The following is a 27,986-nucleotide window of genomic DNA, read 5'->3' as shown; positions in this document are numbered from 1 at the left end:
CAGAATGGTGCCCTCTGGAAAAATATAGATTCTTTTCCTGTTAATCTCCCAACTGGCATAGTTAACATGGTTAGCAAAGTTTAGCAAATCTGGGGATCATTAAGTTAGATAAGGATTCTCTCTGTAAAAGCATCTAGATATTTATTTATCCTCTTTTCTTATATTACCTGGGCCTGATTAATCAGATTGCCTTTAAGATTAAACATGTGCAAGACAAGTAGAATCACAGAAATCCACTACCAACAACTTGGCCGAGAACCATTGGAAAGCATAACTGAGTGTAGGAAATGGTGTGGTAACACAAATTTAGTTTTATTCAAAGGTGAATCATCCTTGGCCTGTTGAAGAAATTATGCCACTTACTCTGCTGACAAAAATTGGTATTTTAGGATCTTCTGTTTTGGATACAGAGCTAGAGTTTGTGGGATGTAAAACTCCATTTAGATCTGTTTGTTTGCATTGCTTTCATAGAGTTTCACCCACTGATGAAGGCAAGCATGCTTGATATGAACTAAAATCTACATTCTTCCAGATCTGCAGTCATCAGCAGTTTAGTTTAAAGCTGTCAATACTGTCAATTTCCTAGACTTTCCATCTTGGGCAAAATTGTTGGGTCTTAGCTAGATGTATCAGCTGTATGTTAATTTTTGTGGAACAATGCCTTGGACCCTGCTATCTGACTGGGTGTGGGCAGGTTCTAAAGACACCTGAAGCTTCTTTCTATGATCCCCACAGGCTTTTGGTTTTAATTTTCTCAGAAAAACATCTTATCCTTGCAATATTGAACAATTAGTCGACATTTTGAAGGAATAAGATGTCAGCTGTAGAAAAAGAAAACAAAACCTATGAATAGGCTACTGACCCAGTAGCATAGCTCATTGGTACAATTCCTACCTCCGTTTGACATGTAGAAAGTGTCAAGGTTTCATCCATGGTGTTTCCAAATGAATTAGGCAGAATTCCTGCCTGAAATTCTGGAGAGCCACCGCTATTAAGTGGCAATAATTATGGGCCACATTACCTAGAATCTGACTGTATAAGGTAGCTTTCTCTGATCCTCCATATGAAAACCTTGAGGTGAGGTTTATCAATAGTTTGCATCTGAGTCACTTCCTAGCGAAAACAAATGGATGTGTATAATTCTTCTCTGTCCATCACTTTTTTGCTGTAATTCCATAGAGAAAACAGAGGCATATATTTCATTTCCTGTGTGATTACAGACACATCTCCTCAAAATGAAAGAAGTTGCAGCAGCTACAGTAGTGGAATGAATCAGTACCTTGTTTTTTTTCATTCAGAATAATCTTCCCCTTCTGTTTTTTGTGTAGGGAAAAACCTGTTGGCGGTTCCATGAAAAACGTAGATTGCAAATGTCAGTTTTGCTCTGGATTAAAAAAAAATCCTTTAATTGAAAGTGTACCAGGGGTTCTTTCTAAACTATATGATCAAAGCACATGTACACTCCTAGCTGTAAAACTAATTAACTTTCTTTGTTATAACAAACAGTCTAAATAGCTAGGGGACTCTCAGGCATAAAACTACCTTTAGATGTTTTGGATAATTGATTTTTTTCCCCAATTAGCTTAAGCAAAGAATCTTCTCTTTTCTCTCTGTTTCAGTGTTGTCTGCAGGCCAAAATAGCCCCGTCTCTACTGATCATGGTCAACAGGAGATTAAACTATTGGGAGTCTGATTTTGAGGATGAGGTCATCAACATCAATGTTGGCGGCCTGAGAAGGAGACTCAGTTCGAGTGCCCTCTCCAAATTTCCTGACACTCGGCTTGGGCGTTTGCTTTCCTGTGACTCTGAAGAATCTATCCTACAGCTGTGTGATGATTATGATGTGAGTGCCAGGGAATTCTACTTTGATCGGAATCCTGGCTTCTTCCTATATGTGCTCCATTTTTATCAGACTGGCAAGCTGCATGTGATGGAGGAACTGTGTGTCTTCTCCTTTTGCCAAGAGATAGAATACTGGGGCATTAATGAATTCTTTCTGGATTCCTGCTGCAGCTATCGCTATCATGAAAGAAAACTGGAGAGACATTATCACAATTGGGATGAGGAAAGTGAGGTTAGCAGTGTGGATACATCCCCAGATGAGATCCTAGATTTTAATCATGACCTGCTTCGCTATAGTACGCTCCGCTGTGGCAACCTGCGCAAGCGCCTTTGGCTCACCATGGAAAATCCAGGATACTCCATCCCAAGCAAACTCTTTAGCTTTCTGTCTATCAGTGTTGTGCTGGTTTCCATAGCTACCATGTGTATTCACAGCATGCCAGAGTACCAGCAACTTGATGAGGAGGGCAAGTTGAAGGATGACTCTGTGTTGCAAAACTTGGAGTATTTCTGCATCTCCTGGTTCACATTTGAAGTTACTGCCCGCTTGCTTTTGGCTCCAAACCTGAGGAAGTTTTTCAAGCATCCCCTCAATCTGATTGACATTATCTCAGTGTTGCCTTTCTATTTCACCCTCTGGGTAGATGTGACCATGAAGACAGATTCAGAACTGGGAAATGTGGGTAAGGTGGTGCAAGTGTTTCGTCTTATGAGAATATTCCGTGTGCTGAAGCTGGCAAGGCATTCAACAGGCCTGAGGTCTTTAGGAGCTACCTTGAAGGTAAATGAGCTTTAGCTCATTTGTTTTTATTTCATATTTCTTAGAAAAAAATAATCAACAGTGTAGTCAAAAGCACTTTTGTCTTGTTTCAATCTTAAATGTGTCTCTGCTTTCAACCTGCTGAAATTACTCATGCTTTTGATTTTTTTAAAGCTCAGTTACATTAATTGATTATTGTGTGATTATGTCCCATCAAACCATGTTGACTCTTAGTGATCACATAGATATTCTCCATGATGATCTGGCCCTCACCTGGTCTTTGAGGTCTTCCAGTGCTGCAGTTATGGCCACTCTGAGTCCACTCACCTTGCTGCTGATCATCCTCTTCTTTTTCTTTTCACTTTTCCCAGCATTTCTCTTGAAAACTAGATCTTTGTTAATTTTCCAAAGTATAATAATTTGAGCCTAGTCTTTTGTGACTTCAGTGAGAACTCTGGGTTGATTTGTTTAATGATCTATTTGTTTGTTTTCTTAGTTGTCCAAAATATTCCCAGGAGTCCTTTTCAACACCAACGTTCAATAGCATCAATATTTTTCCTATCCTGCTTCTTCAAAATCCAATTCTTTCACTTCCATAGAGTGGGAATATCATTGCTTGCCTTATTCTGATCTTTGTAGGTATAGACTCTTCACAGTATCTGACTATCTTTTTCAAGGCATTCTTCATAGTTGCTCTGCTGAGGGCTATTCTGTAGTATATTTCTGACGGTTTATCCCTTTACTGTTGATTGCTGATACTAAAAGGGAGAAGCTGTCTATCTCTTTAGTATCTTCATTATTAGTTTGAAAACTGGTTGTAATACCAGGTAATTTTCTTTATATGTATTGTTAGTCATATTTTTCACTTTGCTCTTTGATTTTTATTACTAGACTTTGTAGATCCTTTGGATTTTTAGCTTTTACAGTGGTGTCATTAGCACAGCACAATGAAGATGAAGTTACTCAACTTCTTTCAATCCATCTTCCCTTAGTATATGTTCAGCATACAGGTTGAATAAAATGGAGAAAGTATATAGCTCTATCCCATTCCTTTGTCACCTTGAATCCAGTCTGTTTTGCCATGTGTCATCTATACTGTGGCTTCCTGACTTCTGTGTAGATTTCTCATGAGCACAATAAGATGTCCTGGGATTCCCATTATTCTAAACACATTCCACAGTCTGATATAATGGACACCTTATACCTTTCTATAATCAATAAAGTACATAGTGATTTCTCTTTGGTATTCTTTGACTTTCTCAATTATACAGCATGAGTCAACAATAATGTCTCATCTTCCTTGGCCTTTTCTAAAGCCAGCTCAAATGCCTGGTTTCTCTTTTTCCATGTAGTGCTCTAATCTGTGTTGGATGATCTTGAACATTATTTTGCCAGCGTGTGAAATTATAGCTATTGTATGATAATTTACTTACTCCGTTAAGTCTCTTTTTTTGATTTTGGTATTTAGATTGACGTTTTCCAATCGGTTTGCTGCTATGTCATTCTCCAAATTTGCTGGCAGTTAAATTAGCATACTACAGAATGAAAGTAACCATGATGCAGAGTTATAAAGCCCAAATGAGTTAGTAAACCTTGTTCCTACCAATAATTCCCACATATTATCAACATCCACATTTCCTTCAGTTTTGTTTATATCTATCTAGCATCATATCCACTGCAACCTCCTTTGAAAACCGAATAGAATGGAATAGAAATAGGATAGGATAGGATAGGATAGGATAGGATAGGATAGGATAGGATAGGATAGGATAGGATAGGATAGGAATCTGTATAATTATATCTGTCCTTTCCTCTATATATGCAATTAATGTGAAATACTCCTGTATCCTGTCTGGCCTCCAAAAGGTATATTTGTTTGATTTATGTAATGGCAAAATTAAGTCTTGGCATGGAATGTGGGTTAACATGGCCTGTTTGAAATGCAATATTTACACAGATTGAGCTCCTATACCCTGCAGAATTCAGGGAGAGGTTTCTACTGTGGTCCTCTGCAGTTAGCTTTGTTTCTGTTCAGGCTTTTGCTTCCTTACCATAAAAAAGAAGATATGGAGGAGGAAAGCAGACAGTGCTGGGAAACAAAAATCTTGCAAAACTGTAAACTTTCCATCTTCAGTCCTAAAACTTTGTGTTATTTGTTCAGCTTGGTTGATTGTAGCTCATTTATTTATGGGCTTGCTGCCAGGCAGCCTAAGGCTGACCTGCAAGAGCACCATCTGGCACCAGGATTTTCAGGGCCAGCTGATGTGTGCACGTGACTGGTTGTCAGAATAGGTGACTGAGAAGGGTGATCTCCTTCTTTTGCTGTCTTTATTTTTAATCTTTGCTTGTAATGTTCAGTAAGTCTAGAAAAGCCATATCTGCTTCAAAGAACTCTAATGAATTCTGAGAGAGATTCTAGCTAGTATAAAATCAAAATATTATGCGCAGAAGACTAATACACTGTATCTGGCAGTCCAGAAATTCCCAAGGGATTGCTGTAGTCTGGGGCTATAAGCATCAAACAACCGGAAAGAATAGCTGAAGATATTAACTGTGAATGTCTTCCTTCTGACTTCAACTCCACAAGCTCTCTCTTAGCCTCTGAGATACCCCCAATCTTGATGAAGGAAAAAAAATGGTTTGGTGCTAGTTCACATTTATGTTCACTTTGTGCAATTTGTTGAGCAATGCCCATTTAATATTCTCCTTTGTATAACCTGAACTGCCACTTCCTTCACACAATCTTATTTATTTATTTATTTATTTATTTATTTATTTATTTATTTATTTATTTATTATCTATTTGTTTGTTTTTTATAAAATTTTACATAAAATAAAAGTCAAATCTAAACAAAAAGATAAAGGGAAAAGGAGGAAGGAAAAAGGTGCCGGAAAAGAAAAAAGTAAAGAAAATCAATGCATAAAATGTAATGTATTGTAATAATTCTCCCTCTCTCTTGAATTTTATACAAATGCCTTGAGCTTCCAACTTGTCCACATCTTTTTAATCCTCCATAACACTTTTTCTTCTTCTTTCAACAAAAAGTCCATGTAAGGTTTCAGGTCCTTCAGAAAAGTTTTTGTTTGTTTATTTATTAAATGTATATGTTGTTTTTTTTCTCTCTCACCATATATACCTGTAGTGCTGATTGCCTTCTTACCCAAGAAGCTTAGTGGAACAGCATTTCCAAACTGCATCCACAGAACATAGAAGCAGGACATGAAACAGCAGGCAGCATACACTACTTCCCATTTAAATGCCACTTGGGAAGGGAAGCCAACCTCTCCTTCTCTAGGCAGAGTTCCCCAAACTTTTTGTTTTTGCAATGGGGGGGGGAGGGGATACTTTCGCACACGTGGCAGGCACATGAATGCTCGCAGCCCCATTTGCATAAGCGGTGGGCATGCACGCCTGCCACTTGCACAAATAAGAGTGTGAATGCGCACACATTCGCCCACTGTTCACACAAGCTTGTGTTCTTGTTCATGCAAGCTTGCCCACCACTTTCGCGGGCAAGTTCTGAACAGCTAAAGGTTTGGAGGCGGACTACAGCCCAGGGGCTGAGGACCCCTGCTCTAGGGGACCTTAGAATTACAGTAAATGTTCACCAAAGTGTCACGGACCATTGTGAACTAGAAGTGTTCATTGCCCTTCCTGAAGGTGGAGGGCAGTCAGTCCTGACTTTCCCAAATCACTTCCCCCAGTGAGACTGTTAAATTTTATTCAACTAACTTTTTTTCAATAATTAATTTTCACAAACCAGATGGAATCAACATCCCCAAGCCTAATGTCTGTTTGATAGGCTATCTAGAGCGTGATATGAATGGGGAAAGGAGCAGAGGGGAAGCCATGCCATCTCTGTTTAAATCATGCATGATCCATGTGTGTTCCTGGAAAGTGATTAGTGCTTCTGCTTCATTTGATTTGGAGGTGGGGCCTTTAATGGAATAGTTATAGTATGGAAATTTGAGTGTCTTTCCCTATCGGTCTACTTCTCAGCCATTATCCTCATCCTAAACTGCCTAGATGAGAGAACATCTTTTAACCTTTTTTTTTAAAAAAAATTGCAGTAAGCCTCAACACTGAAAATGTATGTTCTCTCCTTCTTTAATCCTGGTTTTGAATAGAAAATGAAAACTTTTCTCCCACTCAGTTCAGTAAGAAAGATGGGTCTCCCTTGATTCTATTTATTTACAATACTTGTAAGCTGCTTTACATGTTTTGTAGTAAGAAAGCAGAACAAAATATTTTAAATAACTGAGCACTAAATACACTGGGTGCACATTAATCTGAGTGAGTACCAGTTTGTGATTGGGATAAGAAAGACTTTAAGTCAAACTCAGCTCCTAGTGAACATATCTGTACGTTTTTCATGCAGCATTATGGAAGTGATTTGCCATTGCTTATTTTTTTAATTGGATTTCCCAGTCTGATAGCTCTGGTATTCCCAGTCTAGTTTTTCAGGGACTAGACAAGATTCCAGCGGTTCCACAGGTCTGGCGCGCCCACAGAGAATGCCCTCCCCCTAGGGGCCACCAATTGACATTCTTTGATTGGAGGCACCCTGAGGAGGCTCTCTCTGTGGGAGCGCACTGGACGGAGGGAAGTTGACGCCGGCCGCAGGTGTTGCCGTAGGTAATCTGGACCCATGCCATGTAGGGCTTTGTAAGTCATTACCAACACCTTGAATCTCACCCGGAGGACAACCGGCAGCCAATGCAGCTCGCGGAGCAAAGGTGTAACATGGGAGTATCGGGAGACTCCCAGCACAACTCGCGCGGCTGCATTCTGCACCAGTTGGAGCCTCCGAGTGGACTTCAAGGGTAGCCCCATGTAGAGAGCATTACAGTAGTCTACACGAGAGGTCACGAGCGCATGAGTGACTGTACGCAAGGCATCCCGATACAGATAGGGTCGCAACTGGCGCACCAAGCGAACCTGGGCAAAGGCCCTCCTAGTCAGAGCTCCAATATGCTCTTCTAAAGAGAGCTGTGAGTCTAGAAGGACCCCAAAGTTGCGCGCCCTATCTACGGAGGGTAATACCTCACCCCCCATGGCAAGAGATGGAATAATCGGAGTTTCCCGGGATGCCGGCACAAACAGGCACTCAGTCTTGTCAGGGTTGAGCTGAAGCCTGTTCCTCCCCATCCAGACCTGGACCGCCTCCAGGCAACGGGACATCACGTCGAGGGCATCACTGGGGTGGTTTGGGGTCGAAATAAAAAACTCCAAAACCACGAATGATCTCACCCAGTGGCTTCATATAGATGTTGAACAGGAGGACCGATCCCTGAGGGACTCCACAAATGAGAGGCCTCAAGGTCGACCTCTGCCCCCCTGCCAACACCGACTGCCAACACCAGAAGGTAGGAGGAGAACCACTGAAAAACTGTGCCTCCCACTCCCAACCCCCTGAGACGTCGCAGCAAGATACCATGGTCGATGGTATCAAAAGTAGGTTTCCTCATATTTTAACAAAGACTTTTTCTTTGTGTTTTTTAGTTTTCCTAAAGAGAATAGAACACTTAGTAAACAGTCATGTAAGAAAGGATGCCATAAAAAGGGAGTGCAGTACATTGATCCCAAACCTAATCAGGATACAGTATTTACATAATGTTGCTGGTTTCAATATAAATTCAAACATTGGAGGAAGAAAGTTGAAAAAAGGGAAAAGGATGCTAAGGATAATAGGAGTATAACATCCCAATTATTGAATTTCCTTCCTAGGAAGAAGAATACATTTGTTTGTTTGCTTATTACATTTCTATGCTACCCATCTCACTAATGCAACAGCTCTTGGTGGCTTACAATGTAATAAAATTTAAAGATACTAAAACAATTAAAATTAGAATAAAATGTTAGAAAGTTAAGAATCAAGATGATGGGCAACCTGGGGGTGAGAATGTTATCTACCCCGTCAGCCATCCCTAATGTAGCCGGCCAAACAGCCAAGAGCTGTTTTTAGACTTTTCCAGGAGACTAGGAATGTGGGGGCAGATCTTACCTCTGATGGGAAAATATTCCAAAGAGAGGGGGCCACAGCAGAAAAGGCTCTTCTCCTGGACCAAGTTGGAGTTACCTTATCGTCTTTTAAGCAGTTGGCTTTTTTACACTTTGGAAAATACATTATGACTAATTTAAGTCTATAGAGTAGACAAAAACATACATAAATGTAGCTAGATAAAGCTAAATGTCATCTCATTTGTTATTTACAACTAAAGTTCAAGTAAGCAGCCAAGGGCTTGCCAGATGCTTTGAAGGGCAGCTGTCAGAAATCATTGACCACATTAACTAGATCTGATGGGAGTTGCAAACTCAAAAGACATTGTATTGTGTACCCCTGAATTACAGCATTTAAGTCAAAAGTTCTGTGGAATAGGAGGCGTTGGATAAAAGAACTGATTATGAGAGAGAGTATGAGGTGTATGAGAAAGAGAAAACAGTAAAACAGATTTGGGTATTTGAGTAATAATTTGTTGACCAAACCACTGTCACATATTTTTAAAGTACTAAAAATGCTGTTTTTGCTTCCTCTTTTCTTTCTCCAGTGACTAAATTCACACACGATACTAAGCAAAATTATAGTGTATTTATAGTGTATTTAACTATAATTTAGTTTTATGTATGAACCTGGCCATTTTGCCCACAAACATACGCTGGTAATATTGCTTATAATATGAACTTAAGCAGTCCAGTTTTTGTTAAACAAATTATAGACTAGGACAATGTACAAATCAAATCAATGTTTCATTTGAAGGAAACTCTCCTTCCTGCAGTAAGTAAGATATAATCTTGATTAGACCTAGGCAATCTTCTTGGCACTGATACTTGCTTATGGGCCAGCTGTACTGGGTGGCCAAGAAGAGAGCTTTGGTTTGTTGTTATATAGGTTTGTTTTGATTATAAAGGGGTTAGGAGTGAGCAGCCCATTTCCTTCCCTTACTAACAAATGGCTTCATAAAGAAACAAAGGAAGTTAAATTGCTAACTCTAATATATTATGCTTGGCTTCATCAAATAAACTAAACTGTTTCAGAAGAGACACCAGGAGTGCTGGAGATGCCACTGGCAATTTATATTGAGATCAAAGCACAGGCTTCTTGATAGAGAAAGTAGAGAGTATGCAGCAGTAATGCGGCATCTGCTTCCTGGGAAGTGCATTTCTTATTGCTGCCTTAATGTTCTAAGAATGTTTTGGTTTATTGCTTTCCTTTCGATTCAAACAGCCAGTGAAGTGAGAAGATGAAAATAAATGATATGGCTTGTCTAAAAAGTGGAAATGTATTATTGATCCAGAGGCTGCAACCCATTCTATTCAAGTGTAAACTGCACATTTCAGTCTGTGCCTAATTCCTTGGTGCACATCATTTTCTCTTTCCTCAAAGCACTGGACTTCCTAGCCCTTAACTAGTCATATTATTTTCCCTTCTTGCAGCTTAACCATGTTCTCTGCTTCTTTCTTATGTATATTTGAATGAATACATTTTGAGTTGTTCCACATTTCTGCCTAGGCTGTCGGTAGGCTGTCATTTTCGTTGGCAGCTTCATTTTGTGACTGACTGTACTGGGTTGTCTCTTTCTATTTCTCTCTTGTGCCATGCCTATAAATAGCCTGCTCTGAGAGTCCTTATTCTATTCTGGATTGAGCCTATCTACTGCATCTGCTGGACTCCTTGTATATTTTTGAAAAGGAATTTCAATTTCCCACCTACCATGCCGGCCTAACATTGATCGATTATCTTGGTATCTTTTGTCAATGGTCTTGGTTATATGAGCCTCACTTCCAGCAACAGCTTGTTTTGATCTTCCTGCTGGGCCTCAGAACAATTATAGTTTGATATCTGTTTTGGGAAATAGCAGATTTTTGCCCAAATAGCTCTTGCAAGTGACAAATCCAATCAATTCTGAGCATGGATTTCTTATACATATGTTACAGGAAATGTCTGTGTGTAAATAAAAAAAAACAAATTAAGATTGTTATTCTTTAATCCCTGTTAAGATTGAACTCTGGAGCTGAAGGGCTCATGAGAGTGATTTGCCAGGATACTTGCAGCTTTCTTCCCAAAGCTTCTTCCATCTTCCCTAATCATATGATTTCATGGTGGTTGTGATTGTTATGCTACAGGGAAAGCAAGGAAGGCAGAAGAGGGACTACAATGAAAGAAATCTCCAATGACAGCACAAATATTTTTTTGTTTGGGACCATAGCAACTAAAGAAGCTTGATACCTCTGTCTTCTTGGCTCAGGAACCGGAAGGGCTGCATCCTCTGATCCTTTATCCTGAGAACTGGCTATGGATATTCAATCATATTGCATAAAAGGGATAGACCATGAAAAAGATTGCCAGATTTGATCCAGGAAAATGGAAGGGGACAACAGAAACACATTTGTTCCTCAGTTATTTATGTCCTATAAAATTATAGATGCCAGATCTGAAATCAGTACATATCTTGATCTTACTTGTAGCTGTTTAGGGATCATATTGCATTCTGAATCACTGAGTAGACATCCCCGTTTTATATGTTTGCTGTAAACCTATAAAATAGGCGAATGAAAGGTATTTATTTGCCACTAAGACATCTGTCTTCTCCCTGCCAGATGCAGATCTTGCCTCAATACAAACTGAGATATGACTGATGGCGCCAGTCTAGAGTTCAGGAACAACTTTTGTCCTTAAAAGCAGATATTAGAGTGATTATTGCCATTACCACGTTCTGTCCTTCTGTCCTTGGAAACCAAAGAAGCACCAAAGCATTAATAAGATACGTTATCTGGAAAGTTTGCATTAGTCCCAGAAATGTTGCATAGAAAAATACTTTGTTTTATATTCGAACAGATGCTAAAAAGCTCATTGATCTGGAAAGTTGTCTTGCTTGACAAGAATATATGAAATGGTGCAATAGGGAGCAGATGGGTCACAATCCTCCATTCAGTTAGAATGTGTGAATCCCACTTACATAAATGAGAATCATAGCACAATCCTATTCATATCTGCTCAGAAGTAAGACAAATGAATTTGTTGTAGGTTATTCCCAAGTAAAGTGGCACAGATCAGAGCAGCAGTGCTGAACAAGTTAACTGAATGTTGGACATTCAGTTTTAATGAAAGCAAAAGATATCTGTTCCTAATTAAGTTAGCTTCCTTACAGTAGAAAAACACCTCCCCATTCTAATCTCATAAACATTAGGAAAGAAATGAGGATGTATATTACATATGTTTAAACCATTAAAATCTCAGCCACCCTCATGCACCACAAGTAATTTCAAATATTACAATTATAAAACTTGCAACTGTGTGAAAAAATGGTGTTTGTATCACAACCCAGGCTCTTCAGGGCTGAAAAGTAATAAGAATGGATGGAGCCTAGAAAGTAACTTCTGTCTGGAGATCACGGACCTTTGATCTTTATTGTTTATTTATTTATTGGATTCCTATGCCAACCATCTCAGTAATACAATGACTCTGGGAAGTTTACTATATAATAAAAGTTACAAAATGCAAAACAAATTAAAATAGAACAAAAATTTTAAAATTAAAATTAAAAACCAAGATGATGGGAGCCTGGGAATTCTAAAATGTTAGTGGTATTGACAGTAGAAATGATGGTATAGGTCAGGGGTAGGCAACCTCGGCTCTTTTATGACTCATGGATTTCAACTCCCAGCTATGCTGACTCAGAAATTTTGGGAGTTGAAGTCCATGAGTCATAAAAGAGCCGAGGCTGCCTACCCCTGGTATAGGTATAGGCAAGATCTCCTGGCTTCCTTTTATTAATGTAACTCACTGAAGGAATATCTCTGTTCTGAATGCTGAAGTTTTAGCATCTACCTGCAAGTAATCTACCTGCAAGTCCCCAGGGAGAAGGGCGGTATATAAATTAAATTAACATTAACATTAACATTAATCTGTTCCTCAAACTCTGGAATGCTACTGCCTGCCACAGTAAATGAACATTAACTGTGCCCAATACAGATGTGCTGGAGTACAACCTCCATCGTTTTCAGCATGGGTCATTGACTGAGGGGAATAGGAATTGCAGTCCAAGCATCTGGAGGGCATTAATCCAGATGTGTTTATGCACATATCATTGAAAGAAAATTAATAAATGATGTTGGTATTAAAGTACTATTGTTTCATGCTATTTTTTAATGAAAGAGATTGTTGGAAACGTGCTAAGGCAAAATAGTGTTCTGTTCTAAATTTCAATCATGATCTTAGTCAACTGTGGTCTAATAGAAAGGGATACAACTCAAAGGGTAGAAAACCCAGCATTGAAAGAATGAGGTCTCCTTTCATACTATTTTTTAGTTATTGATCCTAACTACGTACCTCCATATTTTTTTTCTTTTTTATCTTTTCTTTTTCAGCATAGCTACAGAGAAGTGGGAATTCTGCTTCTATACTTGGCTGTTGGGGTGTCCGTTTTCTCTGGAGTAGCCTACACTGCAGAAAAGGAGGAAGATACTGGTTTTGACACTATTCCTGCTTGCTGGTGGTGGGGGACAGTTAGCATGACAACTGTAGGCTATGGGGACGTGGTACCAGTGACTGTCGCCGGCAAGCTGGCAGCTTCTGGTTGCATCCTGGGTGGGATTTTGGTTGTGGCACTGCCTATCACTATCATCTTCAATAAGTTCTCCCATTTTTATCGCCGGCAAAAGGCCCTTGAAGCTGCTGTGCGGAACAGTGACAAGAAGGAACCAGAGGAGTCTGAGAATTACCCAAGCCAAGAATCCGATGCTTTCAGTGAAGTTTACCAGAGAGATGAAGATCTCACCAGGAACATCCTTCCAGTCTACTGAATTGAAGACTTATCTAGCATCAGAAAAAAGTCAAATTGGTAGCAAGATGGTCAACAAAACCCTTAACTACATCCTTATGGATTTATTCATTAAAAGTGATCTGTTCCAAAAGCATGTATAAAGTAACCTCTTCCTGAGCCATTGCAGAAAACACACTGACCTTATACATCTGGATTTTCAGTATTCTTCCAAGCCAGTGTACATTATAACTAATTCAAATCTCAGTCCGTCAAGGGACATCTGGAGCAAAATGGACAAAATAGTTTAAGATTCCGTCTGTATCGCATTCCTTCAAAGCAACAAAAGAAAGTAGATTCATCAATACAAGCTTTTCTGTCTGAGTATTGTACTGGCAATAATACTTCTAGCATCCCACATCCCACAGTGTAATTTACAGGCAGACATCCAAGTACCTGGATTGGGCTGGAAATTCAAGTTTGGAATCTAATAAATATGCAAATTATACTTTTAAAAACACAGCTTTATTTCAGCTGACATTCAATAGCTGCAGCTATTCTTCACCTCATATCCTGAATCTACACGCAACCAAATATTTCCACACTGTTAACTTTTTTCATAGTATTGTTTTCTCCCCCAGACATTTTAATGTTTTGATTCATAATTTATCTTCAAAGATTGCCAAAGAAATGAAATACTGATTGTAAAGTTATAACAAATAATGTTTGTGGCTTCCACAGAATTGAGATTGTGAAAGAACTTCTAACTTGCCTTATAAATGTCTGTCTGATGGAAACCATGGAAGCTACCAGCATAACCTAGAAAGATTTTAAATTGATCCAAAGCTGATAGAAGATAAATAGAAAAGATTGTAATAGCTGATGTCCTGAAGAAGGACTGGAGCAAAAGTCACGATAATGTTACATAATCTATGGCTAATTTTGCACTCCCAAATCTATGCATGATATATAGGATGATATAAATATTTTCCTTCCCTTTCCAGCTTTCCCATTTCCCTCTCCATACCTTATTCTCATTGCTATCCAATAAAATTCTTTGATGGTAAACTCAGGGTACAGATTAAAAGGATGTACTTCTATTATGATGCCCTAATTGGGGGATAGGGTGCTGCTAAAAGTGCATTGATAGTCATTAGAAAAAAAAAGTAAAGTGTGGACAAACTCATACACAAGGTAGATTTATCGGTATTATGATTTGCTTTGCTGATGAGCTTCCTGGAAATATTTGATTGTCTACTGTGAGAAAAATATGCTGAATTACATAAACCTTTAGTTTTATCTAACTGGTCTTGTATTCCCTCATGATTATAGTCATGTAAAGTAAGACTCCATGATATTGATCATCCCAATGCCTCTTATGTTAAGAATAGAGAACTGGTCATCTCCCAGATGTTGCTGGATTCTAATTAATTCTACTCAGTCAGTATAATGCTGGCATTTGTAGCCCAATATTTAGAAGGATATAATTTCTGCACTTTTTGTAATACATCATCTCCAGCAACATATGCTCCTGTTTCTAACTTGATTGTTATTCTACACAGAACAAGACAAGTGTACTTGATAAGTTCAGCTTGTCTGGGTTCAGAAGCTAAGCAGAATCAGGCCTGGTTAGTACTAGGATGGGAGACACTACCAGGCATCCTAGGCCTCTAGACCAGAGGTCCCCAACCTTTTGGGCACCAGGGACTGTTACCGTGGAGTGCTTGGTTTTGTGTGCTGTCTACATCCCACGGATGGGGCTTTGCTTGTTTGTGCGGACTGGTTGCTGGCATGTTGCAGCCCAGTACCAGTCCATAAACTGGGCGTTGGGGAATCTCTGCTCTAGACCAAACTGGACAGACTACAGAGACTAGATAGGGAAATACACAGATATCCTGGAAAAAATAATGTGACACTTCTTTTTATTACTATTACCAAAATGATTAGATAGACATGTCCAGGTATTCACTGTGAACTGAGCTCAGCTCAGCACTGCCTTTTCTATTCTACTTAATGAAATGTTTTTTAATTACTACATATATTTAGCTCATTACTGGAGATGGTTAATCTCCCAGTACTCATTATTTATACGGGAAATGTCCTGCCCTAGACAGGGAGGGGAGAAGGAGGCAGGGAGGGAAAGGAAAGGAAAGGAAAGGAAAGGAAAGGAAAGGAAAAAAGAAAGAAAGAAGGAAGAAAGAAAGAGAAAGAAGGAAGAAAGAAAAAGAAAGAAAGAAAGAAAGAAAGAAAGAAAGAAAGAAAGAAAGAAAGAAAGAAAGAAAGTTGTTACTGTGAATTGTAAAGCCCTACGGTCTACCAGTTGCAATCTTAAAATAGATTAGTGGGTATATGCTGATTTAATGAATTTAAAATATGTCAGAGTGATGGATGGGGAAAACCTGTGAATTCCACTAAAAGTAATTAGATGAAAGATGCTTGCTTTCTCTCTCTTCACAAGTATGAGTCCCAGAGTTATGTAATTGTTTACTGACCAAAATAGAATTTTCTCCCTTCATTTGTAATTGCTACAGGCTACAAAGAAGTGCGCATTGCCCACTGAAAATAAGAGTTTTCATTTCTGTTCAGATACTTCAGATTTTGCCCCTCTGACAAAGAAGTTCAAATATCTACCCTGCATATTTCCTGCCTCCTTTTTATGGTCATATGGGTTTATTTTTTTATTTTTTTTAAATTAAATTTACATAGCCTCCCCCATCTCACAAAATATGACTGTGAGCAACATACATAATGAAATAAAACAAATACATAAAAACAATCATTCAAAATATAAATCAGTCATTAATTTAAACATACATAAACCACTAGGCAAAGAAGAAAGTAGATGTTAATAATAATGGAGCTATATTAAAATTTTAGCCTCCTCTGGGACCCCCAGGCCTGCTGACATACCTTGGTCATGATTCATGAAAACCAAAGTTTCCTGCTAGCCTTAGGTGGCAAACAGTTGGCAAATTGAAGCCTAAGCCTTAAGATTGACGTAACATAGTTCTTGACTTATGATCATTCATGATTATGAGCTGTGGTGGCACAGTGGTTAGAATGCAGCATTGCAGGCTAATTCTGCTGACTGTCGACTGCCAGCAGTTTGGCAGTTCAATTCTGACCAGCTCAAGGTTGACTCAGCCTTCCATCCTTCCAGGTCGATAAAATGAGGACTTAGATTGTTGGGGGCAACATACTGACTCTGTAAAATCGCTTAGAGAATGCTGTAAAGCACTGTGAAGCGGTATATGTCTAAGTGATATTGATATTGCTACTGCTATTCAACAACCGTTCAAACTTACAATGGCAGTGAAAAAAGTGACTTACAATCCAGTCATGCTTATGACCAGTGTAGCATCCCCACAGTCACATGATCAAAATCTGAAAGCTTGGCAACTGGCATGTATTTACAAAGGTTGCAGCATTCTGGGATCACAAAATTGCCATTTCCATCACTTAGTGATAGAAGTTGTGGTCCCACTTGTGGTTGTAAATTGAAGACTGTCTGTATCACGGATAAAAGTAAAAACATATGCACATCAAGTTTTCTCCAAAGTACCATAATCCGCTTATATCACGCGCCTTCTCCCTGTGGCTGTCAGCCTCATTGCCTGCCAAAAGATGGCCTACCCTGATCTAAAGCACTTAGAAATGGAAGATATTTATGGTAGCCCCCTCCTTAATAGCAGCTCGCATTTGGATATTTTGCTCTGATATCTCATTCTGGATATGGTTGATTTGTTAGTTTGCCTTTAATAGCTACAGTATGTGGCAGAGAAAAGATAAAATAGAGTGAGTATACTGTAATAGCTTGAGAGGAAAAAACTTGTCAGGAAATATATTCTCAAAGACCTAAAGAAGACTTTGGAGTCCTATGGAAAACAGAGGGCTTGGAATAGCCACACATTTCATGAATCACTGGAGAATTCCAACGCAGTATATCTGGAGTAACGGGTAGCCCTCAACTTACAACCAATTGCTAAGAAGTTGTGATGGATCCCCCACAAGGTACTTATGACATGGTTCAGGAGGTCCAACAGCTGCACCACCCCCATGGTCATGTGCCTTCACTTGGCAACCTGCCAAGTGAACTTTTCCAATTGTTTGCAGCATGCCATGGTCACAGGATCACACTTTATAATGTTTTATTTTTAAAAATGGCATTTGCTTCCAGTTTTTGGCAAAAATGCCCCATAGTGAACAATGGGTTTGTTTAACAGCCACAGCATTCACTTAACAATTGCTGCAAAAAAAGTTCGCAAAATCGGGTCAGTCGTACAATGTCCTGTTTTACAACCATCATAACTTATGATCATAATTGGCAGGCTCCATTATGGTCATAAATAAAGTATTGCTGAACACTGACAATAATTGTAGTTTAAAAATACCTTTCTATAGCCAGTGAAGTTTTTCACTGGGTGCCATATTGGTTTAATGTGTGGAATAACTTAGGAAAAGGAATTCAGCAAGAAAATTAAAATCAGTTTTTTGTCAGGTAAGTTTTTGTTTCAGTCTCACTGCTCTGTAATATATTAGTTTTTGTTTTCAAATTTGATCCATCTGTATCTTAGTCACAATATTTGCAGCAAAATTATCTTTCAACACATTTTTAATTTAGAATTAGTCATTGTTTAATTCAATATATTTCACTAAAGAAAAGCCACTGTTTAACAATGTTAAGAGGAACATATTAAACTGCATGAGAAATGCCAACAACAAAATCTATGAAACTGTTACGATCTATATCGCCTAGACCAGGGGTAGGCAACCTTGGCTCTTTTATGACTTGTGGACTTCAACTCCCAGAATTCCTCAGCCAGCAAAGCTTGTGGAGTTGAAGTCCACAAGTCATAAAAGAGCCAAGGTTGCCTACCCCTGGCCTAGACAGATGCAGGCTTCAATAAAGTTTTTATTATTCTGCTATCCCACAACAAATGACCCTACAATCTCCAATAAAGCTATACCCCAAACTTTCCTAAAAGCAGGCACCCACAGTCAATTCATCATAGTCCCACAATAGTAACCAGAGTTGATTCAGAAGGCAAGGAGGAAGTCCATAGCCCAAAAACAAGACGCAAAGTCCACAAGGCAAGGTCCGTAAGTCATAAACATGGTTCAAGGCAAGATCCATAGTCCACAAACAAGATCAGAGTCCATAGGACAGAAATGCAATCTGAAGCAGAGTTACAATGGCTGGGAAAGTGTGTGCCGAAGCAAAACAATTGTTCCCAACGAAGACACCTTCCCCCTTTACTTAAATCAGCTCAAGCAAGGTGTTCCTTGTGAGAAGGGACAGGGTGTCCACCTCACCAGCAGCTTCACAGACCTCCTCTGAGCTTCCCTCTGCTTCCCTCTCCCTGCCCTTGGATCGAGTGGGGGAGGCAGCTGATCCTCATCAGAGGGAATCTGCTGTCTGTCATCACCGCTGCCTGTGTTTGTGAGGGCAGGCAGCTCCCCTTCTGTTCAACCACCTCCCCCAATGCTGGAGAGGCCTGGGACAGCATCGTCCTCAGCCCCTGATCTCTCCAAACATTCCAAGGGGAAACCTGCCATCTCTGTCGGATGGTCCCCATTCCAACTCCTCCTCCTCTGAACCGGGACCTGATGAAGACATGACAGAACAAATTCTTTAGTGAAAGGTACACAAAAGTAGGCTGGGTAGAGTTGCCAAGGATAGGCTCAAGTGAGGAATTACCCTGAAAAGTATTCACCAATTACCAGTCTAAGAGCCTTTCCCCATTTGCACTTAACCACCATATTAATTTGCCACAACAGCCTCTCTTTTTTTGCTATATTCACTTAATATTGTTTACATAATTCTCATCTGGGCAGCCTTAAGATATCCTTACGTACTGTTCTTTAGGCTGTTTGAATCTATTTCTTGCAAACTGGACTCTTCCTCTGTACTCACCAGCTCTGCAAACCTTTCCCCAGGTTGGAAACCTGGATTGTTTCACATCTAACCGATAGTGGAGGGGCATGTAGTAAAATTGGGGACAAGGAGAGACATGGTTTAGTTTCTGTGGCTCCATGTTACAAACCTCTTCATGTGTCTCAATTATTCAAGTTGAACACAGGTCCAAGACTCTTTGGAATACTACCAAATCTGCTCATCATATTTGAAACATGGGTTTAGTAATCTTCTGCATAGCACTATTTCTATTTTCAGCTTCATCCGAACATGGAAATCCAACTATCAGCTGATTGGTTCACTTTGGACCTATATAAAATATTTGCACAAAACCAGTAAATTTTGAAAGCTAAGCTATCATAGGTGCCAAGCCATCTGTCAAAACATGCTTCCTCCTTCACCCCCACATCCATCCCATATTCTGCTGGTTCATGATATTTGGTGGATGGGAAAGAAAATAAAACAGGGAACCCACCTATCGCTTTCTTTAACATGTTCTGTACATTAAGTTAGCATCATTTGCTACCTTGTATTTGCTAGCATTGCCTACTGCAGCAGAGGAACAGAAAATGTTATGGCAATATGATTTTCTGCTGGCTCAAGAATTGGTGACCAGCACTTTAAATCAACAATAAGGAAGCACTTAGTGGCGGGATAATGAGTAAAGCAAGATATATAGTACAGATATATAGTACAATCCAATACAAAATCCTTTTGTATGCTTGAATATTCTCTTTTTGGGCCTTCTAATGCATTGTTGTATAAAAAATAGGCAGTGTAAGGTCCCACCTGAATCCACGTCTTAGGAAAGAAGAACTCTTGGAGACAGAATTGTCCAAAAAGGAACTTTTACTAAAACATAATTGTCAGTGGGAAATCTAGACAGGATCTGAAAACTGTGTTACAGGTTGGTACTTTTAACATGTCCCCGATTGAAACCCCCCTCCCCTCAGTCCATTTGGTCAGTCCCGGATCAATTAAGGTTCAGCTGTCAAAACCTTCCAAGGGAAAAGGGATCTTCCATGCCCTTACAACATTTCCTTCCTCCCTTTCAGATTCTAATCGGAGATACAAACCAGATCTCTCCCCCCTTCCCTTTCTTTGTTTTCCCCTGGTCTAATGACAGCCTCCAGGCAGGCTGAAATAAACACCCTTGCAACAAATGGATAAGGATAGCCAATTAACATCTTCTCTTCTCCTTGGGAATGGCAGAATCCAGTGAGAGATGTAAGATTTTAGAACATACAGATGGGGATTTATGAATGGGATATAAATGGATTCTGACGGAGAAGTTTACCCACCATGAAAATAATGGTTCCAGTACGTGTGTGATTTGAGGCAGAATATTGCGATTGTGAGGCACAATGAGTTCCAGGCTAAATATGTGAACCCATAAAGGGTTAGGTCCATCATCAATTTCAATTTCAGTGGGTGTACTCACTACATCTGGACCCAGCTCAATAATATGATTGCTTTATGTTGTGCTAAATTTGCAGCAGAACCACATGAACTATGCTGCCATTTAAAGTGCTTTTGGCAGGTTTGCTATGATAACTTTAAAAATTGCATAGTTGATCAAAATCACACATTAGTTTCCTCATGTGAGTTGCCACTTCAGTCTCCCAAGTCCCTAACACACCAGGTCCTCCATAGTTCAGGAACTTTGTTACTAGAAAAACATGGTTGTGATTTCCCCAGCCTGAATTAGGGCAAGGGGCAAGATAATCATAGTAACACAAGTAGTGCATTCATAATCATTGTATCCCAAATAGAACAGTCCTCATTACTCAGACTTCATGGGATGCAGTCACAGACAATTGCATTGTACCTGCAGTAAGTCATAATATGGTCATTATAAGTTTCCCCTCAATTATTAGAATCTATCACCACTAACCACCACAGCAAACAAAATTAACTAGTAAAATTTAGATCACTAAAAACTCTTACCTTGAATATCAGGCAGATCAGTAGAGCACATTTCCCTGTGCAGGCTCACCTCTATAATTTACAAATTTTCTTCTACAACTCTTTCTGAGTATTTTAATTATTTTTTTCAATTATTTGTTAATGTTAGCATAGCAATAAAAAGATGGGGGACTTACTTTGTATGAAACTATTGTTCCCATAAAATAATTCTTCATCTCTGCATTCTTTGAAATATGATTTACGCTACCAATATTTTACCATATGCCAGTAGGTTTCAGCAAATTTGCTATAACATTACAAGCAGACTTATCGGTTGTGTTAATGTTGGCATATTACACTGTAAATCACAGACATTGTTACAATCCCAGGTTCTGAGGAGCAATAATTGAAAACCATCACTTTCCTCTCCTGCTTGTGAGTCTCAATGCTGGAATAGGTGGATCTTTCACCTAAATTGGCTCTTGTTAATTTTTTATGAGGTTTGTCTTTTGATGGTTAAGCCACAGGCATGTTTTCCTGTTGTCGCAAAGGAGATTTTTCAAGAGGCAACTGGAGTTTCTTGTTTTTCTTTGAAGACATTTCGCTCCTCATCCAAGGAACTTCTTCAGCTCTAATTGGATGGTGAATGGAAGGATTTATATTCCTTGCAGACAGCTGATCATTGCATTCTTTTAGAGAGTCATTGAGGACACTTGGAGGTTTGTGTCCTCAAGAGTCATCTGAGTAGTGCAAATGGATGTGAAACCTTCTTGGAATTGCTGAAAGGACTGTTGTGGAGCTGTGCTTTCTGCAGGATGTTTTCTGCCCTGCATCCCTTCAATGTTGAACACAGGTGCAGGCTGATAGGGATGAGTCTGTGTTGTCTACATCTCTAATTGAAGTGCAACAATGGTTCCTGTAGTCTGCAATTTTTCTGGATGCAAATGACCAGCTGTCTGCACGGAATATAAATCCTTCCATTCCTCACTGTCCAGTCAGAGCTGAAGAAGCTTCTTGAATGAGAAGTGAAATGTCTTAAAAAAAAAAACCAAGAAAGTCCAGTTGCCTCTTGAAAAAGCCCCTTTGGGACAACCAACACCTGGATGACTAAGAATCTCCATAGATATGCCTCCCTGTTACTAAACAAAACGCAGGATGGTTTTATTATGTGGTGCTATTCTCGTTCCTGCTTTCCACTAGCAGTACAGTTGCAGCCCCATCTTTTCTGCTGACCAAAAGTTCAGAATTTTTGTGGAGGTGTAGATCAACACAACTCATTGATTGGGAAAGACAAGTCCCTCCTGATATGTCCCTGGGAAAACCATATAGTTACTTTGCCCTAAGCTTCTGCCTTGGATTGCTCAACCTCTGAAAGAAAGCAGACAGCTCCCTTGCCTAGCAGAGGGGAAAAAATCTTTTCTTTTGCTCCTCTCTGGTTCAAATGCTTGAATAAGTCTGGATGAACAATACTGATATTATCATGATTCACCAAAGCCTTGGACTGTTGTTTATAAAAGAACAGATTGCATAATGGCTTTTATGATCCACATGATGTAATGCAAACCTCTCTTCTTTTCAGAACAAAATAAAACTATTTCTACTGGGGGAAATTTAGATGCTCACTTAGGATGCTGCCCTGGTTTAAAGAAACAATGTCCACCATTTCCCTAATCCCTGGGCTGTACTGGTGGGGCTTAGCTTAGTGAAAAATTCATTTTGCAAGTAGACAATCACAGGGACAAACTATGCTAACTTCTTGCAGGGTTAGGAGAGATGTCAGCATTATCAATAATATAATCTGGATCAACCAATAGTCTGCTTCAATATAAGGTAGCTTCTTCTGCTTCTAAACAAACAACATGAGAGAGAACTCTATTTTAGTCTTCATACTGATATTGAAACAGACCATATAATCTTTCCTAATTATTCAACTGATGATCCCAAATACAAACTCTCATCACTATCAATTCACAGTACTAATTTGATAATCCATGATACCTAGTTGCTCCCTTACTATATTCCTATGTGGGTATGTCTTGTTTAATGAAGAGAAGGATCAGGGGTGATTTGATAGCAGTGTTCCAATATGTCAGGGGTTGCCACAAAGAAGAGGGAGTCAAGCTATTCTCCAAAGCACCAGAAGGTAGGACAAGAAGCAATGGATGGAAACTAATCAAAGAGAGAAGCAACCTAGAACTAGTAAGGAGAAATTTCCTGACAGTTAGAACAATCAATCAGTGGAACAACCTGCCTCCAAAAGTTGTGAATGCTCCAACACTGGAAGTTTTTAAGAAGAGACTTGATAACCATTTGTCTGAAATGATATAGTGTTTCCTGCCTGAGCAGGGGGTTGGACTAAATGACCTCCAAGGTTTCTTCCAACTTTTTATTATTATTATTATTATTATTATTATTATTATTATTATTATTATTATTATTATTATTATTATTGATGTTGTTGTTTTAATCCTGGATTCTTCTAGAAGTATCTGTACTATCACCAATGCAAAAATTCTTCCTATGCTTTTTTGAAATTAACTTCTTATAAAAAGTCCCAAATCAATTGCCTTTCAACTTCCCCAAAATAAACGGCAATGGCTATGACCTTTAACTAGATTCTTGTCCCATTCTCGTGCAACTCAGCATGCTCTGAGGCAAGAAAATATCTTTCTACTCATCATTCTGTCCTCTACCTGCTCAAAAGCAGTTGTATGAAACAACCTTTTGCTTTGTTGCCTATAGCAATTAAAAATTGTCTCCAGGCAACTGGGCAGAGATACTTTTATAAACTGGGAATGAGTTGGTCCTCATACATTGCAGTCTTTGTTTTCTTCCTTATGGTTGCTGTAAATGACAAAAAACCCCATTTTTAATGGTTGTAATTAGATAAGAGCTAGTTAAGCTACTGGAAAGATGATGAGTGGGTGAGAAGTGGAGATGTCTGAGACTATGACGAGTGTTGATCAAGGCCAGGGAGACAAGGGTCCCTCCTTCCAAGCAAAACAGTAAATGTTTCCCTAAACTGAACTCTTTGGATAGAAATGATTTTGAGAAGTCTATTGCCTTGATTATTTTGAATGGTATATATGCCATGCACCTGGCATTGCTTTCTGTTTTTACTTAGTAGTAAGAAAAGCAGGTGTTTCATTCCTTCTATTAACTACTTATAGCCATCTCTCTTGGAGTCTTTATAAGGCTCTAAGAAGCCCAGGAGTAACATATCTGAGCATCTCTCAACTCTTTTTTTTTACCACTCACTACGATTTACTTCATTGTTATTTTCTTCTCCCAATGAAATCAATGGCCCAGGAAATGGGACTTAATGAAAAATACCAAAATAACTCCTGGGAGTAAATTATAAATGTTCATTTTTCTGCCAACAATTTAAAAAATGTGAATTCTTCCAACTGTTTAAAAATATTGAACCTTGCTTTAGGTCAGTCTCCCTCTGGAGAAGGCCCAAAGGCACTTGCTTATTACCACCTTAAAAGAAAGAGTTTTCTTTTGATAGGGATGTCTAGGCTTCTGGATCATGATCATGACTAAATGAATAGCTATTGTCTCCAAGTCCACTTTATGAGTTACTAAGGAAAACCTGTGGGACCCCGGTTGTTCAGGAGAGCTGATTTTGACTGAGGAAAGCTCTTCCCAGAGCTCCCTTTGCATTCACTAACAATGCTCTGCCAGTGCCAACTCAACTTAAAAATGAAAAAAGGACATCTCTGGAAATACTGCAGATTTATTGAGCAGGGAAAACAGCTAATATCTGAAGAATTAGCAGCAAATTTCAAGGGGAAGTACTGGAATTATTATGGATCCAGTGTGTGAGAACGTGGGAGGGAAATATTCTGGGAGTTGAAGTCCAGATATCTTAAAAGTTGCTAAGGTAGACAAACACTGCTGTTTATCAGGGAACTAGCTATTGTCTAGCAACCAGAAAATGCTGGAGAAAGATCCATGACTGAATTCATTCTGGACTTCCATTTTAACTGTAATATCTACAACTACAAGATCTACCCTGTTTAAATTTAAGCACTAAAAGCTAAGTGTAGGTGAATAAATCTATATTTGTCACAAGGGGCACAAACTGACCAGGGGAAGCTGAGATTAAAAATAAAAGGGAGAAGTGGGAGGAACAAATTTAGGAAAATGTCTATGTTGTTATTTGGGTGGTTCTCCAAATACATATTGGAAATTGAGTGGATGCTTCTTAGCCACTGCTAATTTGAAGATCTGCTTTTAGCAGAAACTTGTGCCAAAAGGTAATTTAGTATCTTGTTCATGGATTCTCACTATTGGAAATTGTTCTGCAGCTATATACTTTCCGGACTTAAAGTTACAGGTTACCATTAAGCAGGAAAGACGAAGCAAATGAAAAGGGGGGGGTTTGAGAGGCAGTGGTGGATCTTGACCATGTTCTACCCTCCCATTTCTTCTCCTTCCATTTTTTCAGAATCCCAGCTGAGAGCCAAAAGTGCAACACAGCTGGGGGCAATAGGTTGTAGATAATCTACTTCTTCATTTAATTATAGGGCAGGTCCTTTTTCATCATCTGATAGCAAGCAAACATGGAAAACTAATGTATCTGTCTCCTTGAGCTGTGAATGCTAAATGGATGGAGAAAGTGAGAAAAGTCAAAATAAATGTAAGTGTTCTTGTTCCAAGTTGCCAAAAATTGCATTAAGCTACAATATTGATGACCAAGAGTAGCTAATGATTCTGAAACCATCCCCAAACGAGGAAAGCAAGTTAGAAGTGATCAGGGTGAGCACTGCAGTTCAGAATGGATAGCCATTCTTCTTTGTAAGAGTGATGAAAATTGCTTTGGCTTTTCTTTGAGCGCCAAGGCTGCATGTACATAAACAAACACAAATTGTTACAACCTACAGAAGTCCAAGCACTGGAAATAAAGCATATGTATATAAAACCACTAGCCCAGAAAAATCACATATCCATTATCTGCTTATTTTGCAGGAATAGAAGGGAATTCTACCTGCAAGCCAACTCTTTCATGCATAGCTAGTTTTGGGGAAATGGAAGCTTCTTGATCATAATTGTAATGCCTAATTCTGGATTGTCTAGTTTTCGTTTTGCAAGTATCTCTTGGCTAGATGGCTTATCAGTATTTGGTTATGTCTAATGTTATCAGGCAAGGTTTTATCACTCCAAACTTGTTTTTTCAAGCAGGCCAAGGCTTTTTAAATCTGAGACCTGTATGTGCTTCTAATCATGTCAAATATTGTGATAATTTTGATTCATCCCATATGTTTCAGCCAGTGTTCCATGTTGCCCACTCAACTGTCATCTAACTGCAGATAAACAGAGAAATCATTTGTATAATTAACTGTGTACTGTGAGGTATCTTTTCTACTTTTTATATGGGTCTTATTGATAATATCACGTATCCAGCAAACAGCCTTGGTAGCCCCAGGTTCTTCCATAAGGCCCAGGTTTTCAAAGATCTCAGTTTTAACCCTTGCAGCACCATTAATGACAGCAAGAGGGGAAAGACAAAGAGAAACAAAGAATACAGTATTTTTATTGGCATAGATCAGGGGACTGCAACCTTGACAGCTTTAAGACTTGTGGCTGGCTGATGAATTCTGGGAGCTGAAGTCCACAAGTCTTAAAGTTGTTAAGGTTGTAAACCTCTAACATAAATAATCTGATTTATGTGGAACACTTCTTCTGGTGTGAATATCTCTTCTGGTGCACTCGTCTTTCTATTCTGCCTGACTTTATTTGTAATGGGTAGGAGACTTCTAATAAAATGATAATTAAATGGAAACATGGCATCTAGAAAAATAAAGCCTTAACATTAGACATCATCTTAATTCATAGATTTAGATCTACTTAAGTAAATGAATGTTATGTGACTAATTGACAGAACAGCCATTTTGTGACAATTCTTGTGACATACTATCAAAATTATTGACTCAAAAAAGGATGGCTAATAGACTAGTAGTTGACTTGATATAAAGCCATTCAGATGCTTAACTGCTATCCATTCAATTAGAGGCTTGGGCAAACATGACCATCTGTGCTGTGTTGCACATTCAAGACATTTTGAATTGTCTAGATCAGTGTTTCTCAGTCTTAGCAACTTTAAGATCTATGGATTTCAACTTCCAGAATTCTTCAGCCAAACATATCCAACCCCATCCAGAAGTAGCTATTATATATAATTCAGAGGCATCTAATTCAACATTTAGGTCAAAGGTGAGAAGCCTTTGGTGTTGCTGAACTCCTGCTTTCCATCACCACTGGTGATGCTTCTCAGAATGTTAAGGATTAAGATTCTCCATCTTTGTTTATGTCGACTCTGCCTCCTTTCCAGTATAATCCATTTTTCCTTTTCTGCTTTTCATCTATCAGTATCATTTTTCCTTGTTCATCTCATTGCTAGTTGCATCAGATGAATGCAATAAATTATTTGTGACACCTAGGAGTGAGTCAAGTAGCTTTTATGGTTCTTAAAACGACACATTTCCTATATAGTATTGTTTATGAGAATACTGGGGAAAATAGGCTCTTGGGGACTATATCATTTACAAATCCAAGAAGGAAGATAACTTTGTATGCCATATTGGAGGAAATTCCTATCACAGTAATAAAAAGCAATACAGTAAATAACAGAACACATGAATTTGTTAAAGAGATTTCTCCCTACTTCTGAAAAAAAGTTTAAAAATCTGGTTAATTCCTTCAGCTGTCTTAAGTTGTCATGATAGCACAGATGATTAAACTCTGGCTACTAAAAACAATTTTTATATATGTTTGTTTATTTATTTATATCCCATCTT

At 38.9% G+C, this 27,986-nt stretch overlaps 2 protein-coding genes across 2 annotated transcripts in view; one reads left to right on the top strand and one right to left on the bottom strand.

Annotated features, from left to right (window-relative positions):
* The window catches only part of LOC310638086 (uncharacterized protein), an 880,437-nt gene that overhangs the window by 416,320 nt on the left and 436,131 nt on the right, over positions 1 to 27,986 (bottom strand). The gene's annotated exons all lie outside the window — the stretch shown is intronic.
* Positions 1,641 to 15,548, top strand: KCNS1 (potassium voltage-gated channel modifier subfamily S member 1). The gene is made up of 2 exons (XM_083358843.1): positions 1,641 to 2,624; positions 12,973 to 15,548. Exons 1-2 carry the CDS (start codon positions 1,659 to 1,661, stop codon positions 13,405 to 13,407), a joined length of 1,401 nt encoding a protein of 466 aa, XP_083214969.1. The 5' UTR covers positions 1,641 to 1,658; the 3' UTR covers positions 13,408 to 15,548.

The sequence above is a fragment of the Vipera ursinii genome (assembly GCF_947247035.1).
Source record: "Vipera ursinii genome assembly, chromosome: 3".
NCBI lineage: Eukaryota > Metazoa > Chordata > Lepidosauria > Squamata > Viperidae > Vipera > Vipera ursinii.
Note: the sequence above shows the minus strand (reverse complement) of the source record. Positions and strands in the feature narration are given on the sequence as shown.

What these genes read in the sequence shown, in the direction of transcription:
- KCNS1 (XM_083358843.1), top strand. Translation starts at nt 1,659, where the DNA reads ATGGTCAACAGGAGATTAAACTATTGGGAGTCTGATTTTGAGGATGAG. An exon ending in CTTTAGGAGCTACCTTGAAG is followed by an intron (nt 2,625 to 12,972) that starts GTAAATGAGCTT and finishes TTTCTTTTTCAG; the next exon opens with CATAGCTACAGAGAAGTGGG.